Genomic DNA, 12371 nt, shown 5'->3' with positions numbered 1-12371 from the left:
GAAATGGAGAGCCGCATTGGGCAAGTGACCAGACACGAATGGAAGGACATTGGCTTGAAGTGTTAGCTCCTTTTCATTCTCCACAGACACTACCTGACCTAGCTGTTGAGTGTTTCTAGCATTTTCTGTTTTTATTTCACATTTCCAGCACCTGCAGAATTTTGTTTTTGACCAGAATACGTTGAAGGAAAGTGAAAAGAAAATGCAATTGGGACATCCATTGAGAAGCTTCCAGTCCAGACCAGCATGAGGTGCAGGGCTGTTGGGAAGCAGTCACTGGAGATAGGAGATACAATGAAAGCCAATTCATTTTTAGTATTCAGGCTAGACTGTTAAACTGAGTCTACTGAAAAATGGTTTGTAATTATGCAGAGACTAGGTTCTGCAACATAAAACACAATGTATATTGTTCAAAGGATTTAGAACCTTCAAATATATGAAAGAACTGGCAGTACATTAACACAGTCACAGTTGCAAAAGTTCAGTCACACTTATATGGCTTTAAATTCTTGAAAAGGTGCAAAAAGTTTGTTAACGTCCTAGGTTAACACAACATTGAAGATCAGAACGTTCTCTACAGCTAGAGCAGGAAGATGGTGGATGGGATTTAAACACTCAAAAGCAGCATGGAATAATACAGCATCACTCGCTCAAAGATTAACTGGAACCACACAATACAACTATCGCTCCTCAAATCGGATAAGTTAGATACATTCCAATTTCAAAAAGAAAATTGCCCATAGTTATTAAGTTTAACATCAAACTAGAATGATTCCATTCTACGAGTGCTCTGCCTGAAGGCAGGTCCTTGTCTTATTGGCAGCTCATTCTTCATCCAAGATGTTTTTCTTGGCCATTTTGTAGTTTGCCATTGCCTTCCATTCTCAGGGAGAGGCAAGGATGCAGGTCACAAGTCCAGTCAAGCTCAGCTAGAGTGGGAATTGAACCCATGTTGTTGTGTATTATTCCAAACCACACACTAGCCATCAAACCAAGCAAGCTAATCTGACCCCTACTAGGATGATACCCAACACAAATGCTGTAGTAAGTGGTTAATTTGCAGACCCCAACCTAAAGGTAGGTTTCACTTGAACTGTGCAGGGACCAGTATTCTGGTGAACCAAATAACTAGGGCTGTAGAGGGCTTTAAATCAAATAGGACAAGGACAGAGGGTTCTGGAAAGAGGATACGTAGGCTTACAATGCAAAAAAGGATATGGGCAGCCTTGCAGGGCAGCTATTTAGGTAATGATACCCAGATTGTGACAGGAAGGGACAGTGTACAAACAAAGAAACAGCAGCAAATCGGGTCAAGGGTGGGGGGGGGGGGGGGGGGGGGGGGGGGGGTGGGGGGGGGTGGATGACAAAAAGGCAAAATGAATGGCTCTTTACTTAAATGCATGTAGATTCGGAACAAAATAAAATGAATTAACAGCACAAATATAGAGGTTAATGGGTATGATCTTATAGCCATTGCGGAGAACATGGTTACAAGGAGATCAAAACTGGGAACTAAATATTCGGGGGATGTGACTTTTCGAAAGGACAGGCAGGAAGGGAAGGGTGGTGGGGTAGCTTTGTTAGTACAAGATGAAATAAGTACAATAGCAATAAATGAACTTGGATTGGAAGATGTAGAATCCATACGGGTGGAGGTAAGAAATAACAAGGGGAAGACGACAATGGTGGGAGTAGTCTATAGGCCCCTGAACAGTAGTTATACTGTAGGACAGAATAAATCAGGAGATAATGAGGGCATATAAAGAAAAGGCAGTACATTAATCATGGGTGACTTTAATCTTCATGTAGATTGGTAAAATAAAATTGGCAGAGGTAGCCGCAAGCAAGAATTCATACAGTGTATTTGGGATAGTTTCCTAGAACAATATGTTGTGGATCCAACCAGGGATCAGGCTATTTTGGATCTGGTAATGTGTAATGAGGCAGGTGTAATGAATGATCTGAGGAAAGATCCCCTAGGAAACAGTGACCATAATATGGTAGAATTTAGCATTCAGTTTGAGAGTGAGAAACAACTGTGCTAAACTTAAATAATGGTATTTACAAAGGAATGAGGGCAGAGTTGGCTGGAATGGACTGGGATAGGATTTTAGAAGGAAAAAAAAACAGCTGATGAACAATGGCAGATGTTTAAGAAAATAGTTCATGACTCACAACAAAGATATGTCCCAGTGAGGAAGGAGGATTCAAGGAAGGGAATAAACCAACCATAGTTAACCAAGGAAATTAAGGATAGTATCAAATTAAAAGAAGAGACATACAATGTGGCCAGAGTAGTGGTAAGCCAGAGGATTGGGAAAGTTTTAAAAACCAACAAAAGATGACCAAAAAAAAAGAGAAAATAAATTTTGAGGGTAAACTAGCAAGTAATATAAAAAGACAGTAAGAGCTCTTTTAAATATATAAAAAGGAAGAGGGAGCCTAAAGTGAACATAGGCCCCTTACAGAATGAGGCTGGGAAACCAGGAAATGGCAGAGGAGTTAATAAATACTTTGCTTCAGTCTTCATGGTAGAAGACATTAATATCATTCCAATACTAAATAATCAAGGGGCAAAAGAGGAGGAGGAAATAAATACAATAACTATCACAAGAGAAAAAGTACTAGGAAACTAATGGGGCTAAAGGCTGATGAGTCCCCTGGACCTGATGGGTTGCATCCGAGAATATTAAAAGGAAGTAACTGCAGAGATAATGGATGCACTGGTTGTAATCGTCCAAGAATCCTTAGATTCTGGAAAAGTCCCAGAGGATTGGAAAACTGCCAATGTAACACCCTTATTCAAAAAGGGGGCAGACAAAAAAAATAAACAACAGGTAACTATAGGCCAGTTAGCTTAACATCTGTCATTGGGAAAATGTTGGAGTCTATTATGAAGGATGTAATAGCAGAGCATTCTAATCAAGCAAAGCCAACATGGCTTCATGAAGGGGAAAATCATGCCTGAAATTTATCTGAATTCTTTGAGGTGGTAACAAGCAGGATAGATAAAGGGGGACCAGTAGATGTAATATATTTGGATTTTCAAAAGGTGTTCAATAGGGTACTACATGTAAGGCTACTTAATAAGATAAGAGCCCATGGTGTTGGGGTACTATATTAGCATGGGTAGAGGATTGGCTAACTAAGACAGTTGAGATAAGGGGGGCATTTTCAGGATGGCAACCTGTAACTAGTAGAGTGTCACAGGGATCAGCACTGGGGCCACAATTACTTAAATACTAAATCCCGTAATGACTTGGATGAAGGAAGTGAATGTACTATCACCAAGTTTGCAGATTGACACAAAAATAGGTGGGAAGACAAGTGGTGAGGATGACAGTCTACGGGGGGATATATGCAGGTTAAGGTGAGTGGGCAAAAACTTGGCAGATGAAATATAAATGTGGGAAAATGTGAGGTTATGTATTTTGGCAGGAAGAAGAGAGCTGAATATCATCTACATGAAGATTACAGGAAGCTGGATATTATTTACATGGAGAAAGATTACAGAATGCTACAGCACAGAGAGATTCAGGAGTCCTAGTGCATGAATCCCAAAAAGCTAACATACAAGTTCAGCAGGTAATAGAGAAGGCAAATGTAATGTTGGCCTTTATTTCAAAGGGAATGGAGTATAAAAATAGGGAAGTCTTGCTAGAACTATACAAGGCACTCATTAGGCCACACCCAGAATACTATGAACAATTTTGGTCCCCTTATCTAAGGGAAGATATATTGGCATTGGAGGCAGTCCAGAGAAGGTTCACTAGGTTGATCCTAGGTATGGAGGGATTTTCTTATGAGAAGTTGAGTAGGGTGGGCCTGTACTCATTTAGTAGAATGAGAGGCGACCTTATTGAAACATAAGATTCTTAGGTGGCTTGACAGGGTAAGTGAGGGGTTGTTTCCCCTTGTGGGAGAGCCTAGGACCACAAGGCATAATTTCAGAGTAAGGGCCACCCATTTAAGACAAAGATGAGGAGGAATTTCTTCTGAGAGGATAGTGAATCTGTGAATTCTTTACCACAGAAGGTTGTAGAGGTTGGGTCGTTAACTATATTCAAGGCGGAGATAGACAGATTTTTTAATCAGTAAGGGAATCAAGGGTTATGGGGAAAGGCAGGAAAGTAGAGTTGAGGATTCTCAGATCAGCCATGATCTCATGAATGGTGGAGCAAACGCAATGGTCCGAATGGCCTACTTCTGCTCCTACATCTTATGGATGGTCAAGGGATTTGATTTTTCCTCCAAGGTTTGATGATAAGGTTCAAGAGGCGTGGACTGATGTGAAATGTTACATGTACCAGATAAGAAAAAAGATCACACCAGCATCACGTTTGAAATTATTCCAAGTTTAACTTCTTGATCAGTTGGTTCTACTGAATTATGGGTAGATCACATCAGAATTTTTGTTTTCTTTTAAAACTGGGAACTCCATTTTTTCTTTCATTCAATAACCCAAAATTTAAAAGATTGTTTTTTTATCCTTCACCTAATCCTTTCCGCTGGCTTTCATTTGAAGGACAACATTCCATATGCAATCTCTGGGTGCTTTAGACAGACAGATCCATTTGCACATCAACATTTAAATTGTTTTATGAATGACACTCCATTTTGAACAACCTGCACAATAGCGTCACATCCATAGGAATAATTTATACTGTCCACATGGGCAAATATACCAGCAAAAGTGTGTTTGAAGTGTGAAGATTACTAAAAGCAATATATATTTATAAGTTATGGGTAATTTCAGACCCCCGCAGTATGTCACCACTTCAACACAATGTTGCAGTATTCTGGGATTTCGCACAAAGTACTTCACTTATGTCACTTACAACATCTATTGAGCATAATGGAATGTTACACTGCAGAAACAGGTCATCGAGCCCATCAAGCACACACTAGAGGTTCCCCACTCCCTCAAGCACCTGGTTTAACTCCACTCTCCAGGTCCCACCTCATACTCATTAATAGTCTCCTTTATTTAAGAAGCTAATTTGCTTTTAGAAAGAACTTCTGGGCCCTGTTTCAATGGTCGTTAAATTCTAACTACACCTTTATAAAATAAAAGAACATTTCTCCAAGCAGCCATTTAATTCGGTATCTGTTTCATCTTAAATCTGCCTCTTTTTGCCAACTAGAGGAAATCTTCACTATTTCTCTCATTGTTATCCTTAAAATTCTCAAACAAGTTCTCCTCAGCCCCTCTGCTCCATTGAAAACAATTCTTCAGTATCTCTAACTACACACACACACACACACACACACACACACATCCCTGGTGAATCTCCAACTACACACACTCATCCCTAGTGAATCTACACTGCACATTTCATTTTTTTTTCTTTAGATAATTGCTTTCTATAATGGGGCTGTCCAATATTAGGCTCAACTTTGGTCTTGGACAAACTCAACATTGCTTTCTTCCTTTTGTAACCTATGCCTCTAGACCAAATAAAAATAAACATTTTTTAAAATGTGAAATGTTTATCAGCTGACACTGCAACCATCAATGACCCATGTATTTGAACATCAAGGTCATTCTGGACTTTAACCCAACTTAAAATCTTAGTATCCAAGGTTCATGTGCCTGACACCAGATTCCCAAAACACTGGCTCTACTCTGAACTCAATCGCAGCACAAGACTCCCAGGAGGACAGCAGAAATGCTTTAGGGATTTCCTCAAAGCATTCCTGAAGAGGTCAAACATACCCATCGACTCGTGGGAGACCCTGGCTTGTGACTGACCAAAATGCAGAAGGCTGATTCGGGAAGGGACCGAACACAGACTTTGTCAGGAACATGCAGAGGCAGCACACAAACCTCCAAACAACCCATCTATCCAACCCTCCTGCCCCACATGTGGTAGAGTCTGCAGACCGTGCATTGGACTTATTAACCATTTCAGAACTTATCAAGCTGGGGCAAAAGCAAGTCATCCTCGATCCCATGGGCCTGCCTAAAAAGGAGGAAAAAGCTTTGAGAAAAGGACATGGATTACAGGTTAGAAGTCAATGTGTTTTTCATAAAGTGCAAGGTGCTGCACAGAATAAATGGTAGCTAATGCTTCATGTCCATAAATTTCCCTGACTTCCAAGGTGTCATCCTGAATGTGTTCAGTACAGAGCAGATACTCTCATGTTTCCAGTAGACATGGAGAAAAGGAAAATTACCATGCTGTCCTGGTGAACTGCCCATCAGCCAAGTCCTATAAGGTCATAGAATAATGTAGCACAGAAGGCAGCCATTCAGCCCAGCATGCCTGTTCTGGCTTCTGGCATTAATACTACATCCCTGCTTTGTGCCCCAAAGCCCCGTAAATATTTTCTTCAATTATTTATCGAATCCTCTTTTAAACGTTATTGCTGAATTTGCTTCTAGGGGTAAGTAATTCATGTAAACTTGAAATTGAACATAAAAGGAAATGGTGAGCAAATTAGTTGTGCGTGAAAAGTTTGAATAGAGAGAATTCTTACCATTTCCATCTTCATTCGGCAGACAAGAGTCAGCCAGCTGCTCAGACCTTGACAAAGCAGCATCAGCGCCATGAGTTATTGATCTTCCAATTACATTACTTAAGACAGACGTCACATTTTCATTAACTAAGACTTTTGTTTTCCCAAGGCTCTGGGTGACCACATTTATTGCTTTGTCAGAGACAAGGAGGATAGGATTGGTGACGTTCTCTCTTATGCTTTTCATTTTCCTAACTGCCATTTCTTTCACATCAGACACAATCTGCAAAGATATCAATACAGATATTACCACATTGGATGAATGACGAATTATTTCAGTCAAGGCAATGAACCTGGCACTGTCCCCACTCGAAATAAGAGCTTTTAAATACCTGCAGGGTATATCACAGACCTTCTACTCTCTTCACCTCAAGCTTAATCTATAAACCTCATCGCATAAACCAAGGGAAATTGGAACAAGAAAAGCTCAATCAAACCCATTATGTTCTTAAAAAGGAAGAAAGTACAAATTTTGGAAATATGTGAGCAGAAAATTCACAAGAAATCCAGTGGCTAGAGAGAAAAAGAGAAAACAAAAAAGGGCTATTCCCAAAACATTAATCCATCTTTTCCCTTTACAGAAGCTGAAAAGCCTATTCTGTATTCCCAGTATCTGTTTAATATTTGATCATGGACTCTTTCTCTCTAATCCTACTTGTGATTCCTTACAGTAATGCTTGTCAACTCTCCACAAAGATCAATGCTGTTGATATCTGTATGCTTGCATCTTCCTTTTGCAACAGACTAAGTTTAAAAAGATGTAGCTTTCTTCTCAATGTCAACATAAGCACTGCCTTTCAAGTGTGTTGGGATCCTAATAAAGGAACAAGAAAAGCAGACACCTTAAGCTTTAATAAAACTATCGTACATTGGAAACTTTTTTTTTACTTCCCAGCAACAGTTTTATTTTTAAATCGGTGATGATAACGAAAGGCCGGCACTCACTTCTGTCGAGTCCTTGTGAAGTACAGGAAATCTCTCCTCTAGATGGTCAAGTCCTTTGCAAGCATAATCATTGGCAACTGCAACTGTAAACCATAATATTCCCAGTCAACACATGAGTGGAACAAAACACCAAACTTCCCAAGTATATGCCCAGTAATGCTTATTCTGCAATTTAGAGCAACCCATTTGGTCTTGCAAGTTTTCTTGGATAATTAAATCATGTACTTCTTATTTTCAGAAACACATTTTAAAAGGCAATTAGCATTTTGTTAAATTATAAAACAAAGTGATGATATTAGGAATTCTACTTTGAAGAAATCAGACTAAGGGAGCAGAGTTGTAACAAATTAACACAAGGGGATAAACAGAGTTTGAAGATTCTGTCTACCATAGAACCATAGAACACTATAGCACAGAAAACAGGCCATTTGGCCCTTCTAGTCTGTGCCGAAATATTATTCCGCTAGTCCCATTGACCTGCACCTAGTTCATAGCCCTCCAGACCTCTCCCATCCATGTATCTATCTAATTTATTCTTAAAACTTAGTGAGCCCGCATTTACCACGTCAGATGTTAGCTCGTTCCACACTCTCACCACTCTCTGAGTGAAGAAGTTCCCCCTAATGTTCCCCCTAAACCTTTCCCCTTTCACCCTAAAGCCATGTCCCCTCGTGTTTATTTCTCCTAATCTAAGTGGAAAGAGCCTACTCGCATTTACTCTGTCTATACCCCTCATAATGTTGTAAACTTCTATCAAATCTCCCCTCATTCTTCTACGCTCCAAGGAATGAAGTCCTAACCTGTTTAATCTTTCCCTGTAACTCAACTCCTTAAGACCCGGCAACATCCTAGTTAAAAAGTCTACCTTGATTGAAAGAGTTGCTTCTAAAAATAAAAGGAAAGTAAGACTCAAATTTATCAATAGCATACAGGCCTTGTAATCTAAAAGTAGAATTCACTGAAACGTGAAAAAGCTGAAAATCAAGAACTAATCAAGGGATGTGGGGAGTGGGCAGGAAAATCTGGTGGGCAGATAGTTCAGTTCAGTCTAAGTCAACTGAACGGAAAATGCACCAATATTTATGTCTAAAGAAATCAGAGGTCGACAACATTCCGAAGCTGAGCAGCAATGTGGGAGAGTTACAAGACAATATAGTTCAGGCAGATTTGCATACTAAGCACAAGGTTAACTAGTAACTCCTTACTTTGAGGCTGAAGTTTCTGAAGAACCGGTTGCATGCTTTTCAGAGCTAGAGCTGTAGTTCTTTTTATTCCTCCCTCAGAAATCTCCCAAACCGATGCAACTACAGGGTATTTGTCCACGGTGTTGTGATAAATATTATAGAAGATGTCATAAGTAGAACTTACTGCCAGCAGGCTGCTGAATCGCTTTATGAAGTTCTCCTATAAAAAGTTATATTTGAATATGCAAATCAATTGTTATTAGCACTTCATCGGTCAATGCCACACAGTCATTTTGAACTGATGCTTGGTAATCTAGTTACTGTGCATTTGTTACCAATGCCTGTTACAAGACTGCCATTGCACTGCATATACAGGGTCCCTGGTGAAGAGCTAAAGCTGATCCACAAGTCTATTCTTCCCCTTTCATCCATTGACATTGCAGCTTGCTTTTGTGTTTTTCCTTACCTTACTCTCGGTGTAATTATTCTGTCTGTCTCCTGACATTGTGGCAACCTGTAAATAGCAAGTGCACAACCAAGTAAGTTGATGCCCTGTCGCTAATATCAACAGCAAAAATAATTACTGGAAATATTAATATTATTATATCCTCAAAAGATAATACTGGAGCAGTGGGATTATAGTGTAGGATTGTTATGTAGGAAGAAGTGAAGAGTTTTCAGAGGTTGATGCTTAAATGAAGAAACAGGTAGAGCAAACAAAGGCAGAGTACCTAAGGGTGAAATGTTACAAATGAACCAAGCAATCCATTGCAACTGGGGACTGTGGATGGATATGTGGGTAGCAAGTTGCTGTATGAATAACAATAAGGGAATTATAAAAGCAAAAAACTGTGGATGCTGGAAATCCAAAACAAAAACAAAAATACCTGGAAAAACTCAGCAGGTCTGGCAGCATCTGCGGAGAGGAACACAGTTAACGTTTCGAGTCCGTATGACTCTTCAACAGAACTAAGTGAAAATAGAAGAGAGGTGAAATATAAGCTGGTTTAAGGGAGGGGGGGTGGTGGGAAGACAGGTAGGAAGGGAATTATCTTTTTTATGCTATTACTAAGGGCTGAATCTGTTTTCAATCAGAGGGATTGGGTGGGGGAGGAAGAGAATTAGAAAGAAAGGCCAGCCAGAAATGGATCTACTGATGAGAATATCACAAATAAGAAAAAAAAAAGCTGAATAAGCTGAGAGCACAGTGCAGGAGGGCCTATCCTCTGCACTTCACCCACCAGCTAAAGAGAGGATGACCAAGCTACCTAATTTCAATGAATCATTACAAAAAACAAAGTACACATTAAAGAGCTCTTCCTTGTGCGAGCTTCACAAGATAATCTACACCAGGTTAGTGCCAGCTTGGATCAATTGGTGGCACTCTCATTTTAGTAAGAAACCTTATTCTAGGTCATGAACGCACAATCTAGTCAAACCCTTACAGAACAGCACTAAGGGAGTGCTGAACTGTTGGAAGTGCCACCTTTTAGCAGGAACATTAAACTGAGGTCGTGACTATCTTTTATGGTGGACATATATTAAAAAAAAATCTCATGACACCATTTGAAGAGTTATACCCTCACAGTTACCACCAGAAGTAGAAGATTAACGGGCTCATTCAAACCATTGTGGTTTATGGGACTTTGCCCTGTGCAAACTGGCTGCTAGGTTTACCCATTTAGTATTAATCATCGGGTATGAAGCATTTTGAAGCCGCCAGGAGGGGGCATAAAGCCCTATTTGAATATAACTTCTTTCACTCGAGGGAGCACGGTCGCCACAAAGCAAAATTGGGGTTTCTTAAAATAAATGTGGAAGGGCTGGAGTTTCGATAAGCAGACGAGCGAATGGTCAAAACTAGCAGAAGCTAATAGGATTTTAGCACTAACTATGACGTTCAAATGCATCAGTACTAATCATCTATTGGAATGGAGATACACAGCAAGCGAAAGTACAAATATTGATATCATAGAACCAAATTCTAGAAGTAGTCTCAAAAGGGAACTGCACACACTTAAAATGGAACAGCATTAAGGAATTGCGCGCAGTGGGTAAGTGGAATTCAATAGAAACACTTGGACGTACTAAACCATGACAGTCCAGCAGGTTAAAAGTATTGTTTATACATTATATTATTTTTAAATGTAGAATTAACACCATAGAAACATGTCATTGGAGCCAACTGCTCTCCACTTCACAAGTGCCTGTTCTCGCTACTTCATCTAAACACACCAGCTTATCTATCCTCCCACTCTCTTTATTCCCCTCTTTTGAGAACTTCTGATTTCGATCTAACTACAAGGAGTATGAAAGTAAAATAAAATATCTGCAAGCTTGCAAGACATTAGAGAAAGTTAAGCCAATTAAAAGTTTGACCTACTGAGCCCTTGGGATTAACTCTGGTCCTTTAACGCAGCTGCCCAGGTGAGCCCAGAACACGCCAGGTTTGGGTGAGCCTGGGCTGGAGAGAACAGTCCCGCAAACTAAAATCAGACTTGGATATAATTAAGGCCAACTTGCTTTCCATTAGTAGATATTTTGGTAATCGTATGAATTTGCACAGCCCAATGCAACTTTAAAATATGAAATACTCAGCAGTGTTTTAAACTTTGCTCCTCTAAATACTGGGACTTAAGGACTGAACTCAGCAAGTTTATACTTCTTGTAGCTTTGCTATATTAAAAAAAGGGTCACTGTCCCCAGATACTTACAGCGGATGGTTCTTCCCCCAGGTTATCAGTCAAGCTGTACAAAGTAGCCAGAAATTCCCGAGTTTAGCTCCACCCTGAGGTTAAATAGCTTGCGGATCCCACCCCTCCACGCCCATTGGACAGCACTGCCAACTCTTAGCCTTGCTGCAAGAACTGTTCGTCAACACTGGAAATCAATATTTTTGTGGTTCATCCTTCTGCTGGGTTGTATGTAGAAGGATGGAGCCCTGGTGTGCTCTGTGAAGTGCACACACACACACACACACTGTGTGAAGGTATTGGAGGGCTACAGGAGCCGGTTCGATCTGTGCACCCGAGCAATTTCCAGATCAGTTCCCAATTATTAGAAAACGGAAAATGCTGGAAAAACACAGCAGGTCTGGCAGCATCTGTGCAGAGAGAAACAGAGTTTGTGTTTCCATCTATGACCTTAACGTCACAAACCTGAAACGTTAACTCTTGTTCTTTCATGAGGTGTGGGCCCCACTGGTTAGGCCAGCATTTATTGCCCATCCCCAATTGCCTGTGAGAAGATGGTGGTGAGTCGCCTTCTTGAACCACTGCAGTTCTTGTGATGTAGAAACTCACCAAGCCTCTTTCCACAGCACTTGTCAAACCCACAACCAGTACCATCTAAAAGGACAAGGGCAGCAGGCACATGGGAACGCCACCACCTGGAGGTTTCCCTCCAAGCCACTCACTATCCTGACTTGGAAATATATCACTGTTCCTTCACTGTTGCTGGGTCAAAATCCTGGAACTCCCTCCCTAACAGCACTGTGGGTGTACCTACACCACAGGGACTGCAGCGGCTCAAGTAGGCAGCTCACCACCACCTTCTCAAGGGCAATTAGGAATGGGCAATAAATGTTGGCCTAGCCAGTGATGCCCACATCCAATGAATGAATAAAAAAAGGTGCACTCACAGTGCTGTTAGGGAGTTCCAGAATGTTGACCCAGTGACGGTGAAGGAATGGCAGGTGACATAGCTCCAAATCAGGATGGTGTG

The 12371-nt window shown here is 40.6% G+C and overlaps 1 protein-coding gene across 2 annotated transcripts in view; it reads right to left on the bottom strand.

Annotated features, from left to right (window-relative positions):
• LOC144668236 (perilipin-2-like) overlaps positions 1-11462 on the bottom strand; it is a 46909-nt gene extending 35447 nt beyond the window's left edge. For both annotated transcript variants that reach the window (XM_078530012.1, XM_078530013.1), the window contains exons 1-5: positions 11363-11462; positions 9115-9162; positions 8670-8868; positions 7465-7547; positions 6481-6742 (exon numbers count right to left, since the gene is read on the bottom strand). In XM_078530012.1, coding sequence (XP_078386138.1) covers positions 6481-6742; positions 7465-7547; positions 8670-8868; positions 9115-9153 — 583 coding nt within the window. In that variant the 5' untranslated portion in view covers positions 9154-9162; positions 11363-11462. The remainder of the gene's footprint in view (positions 1-6480; positions 6743-7464; positions 7548-8669; positions 8869-9114; positions 9163-11362) is intronic.
• Between the last annotated feature and the right edge of the window lie 909 nt (positions 11463-12371).

Source organism: Cetorhinus maximus, chromosome 26, assembly GCF_964194155.1.
Source record: "Cetorhinus maximus chromosome 26, sCetMax3.hap1.1, whole genome shotgun sequence".
In the NCBI taxonomy this organism is placed as follows: domain Eukaryota; kingdom Metazoa; phylum Chordata; class Chondrichthyes; order Lamniformes; family Cetorhinidae; genus Cetorhinus; species Cetorhinus maximus.
Note: the sequence above shows the minus strand (reverse complement) of the source record. Positions and strands in the feature narration are given on the sequence as shown.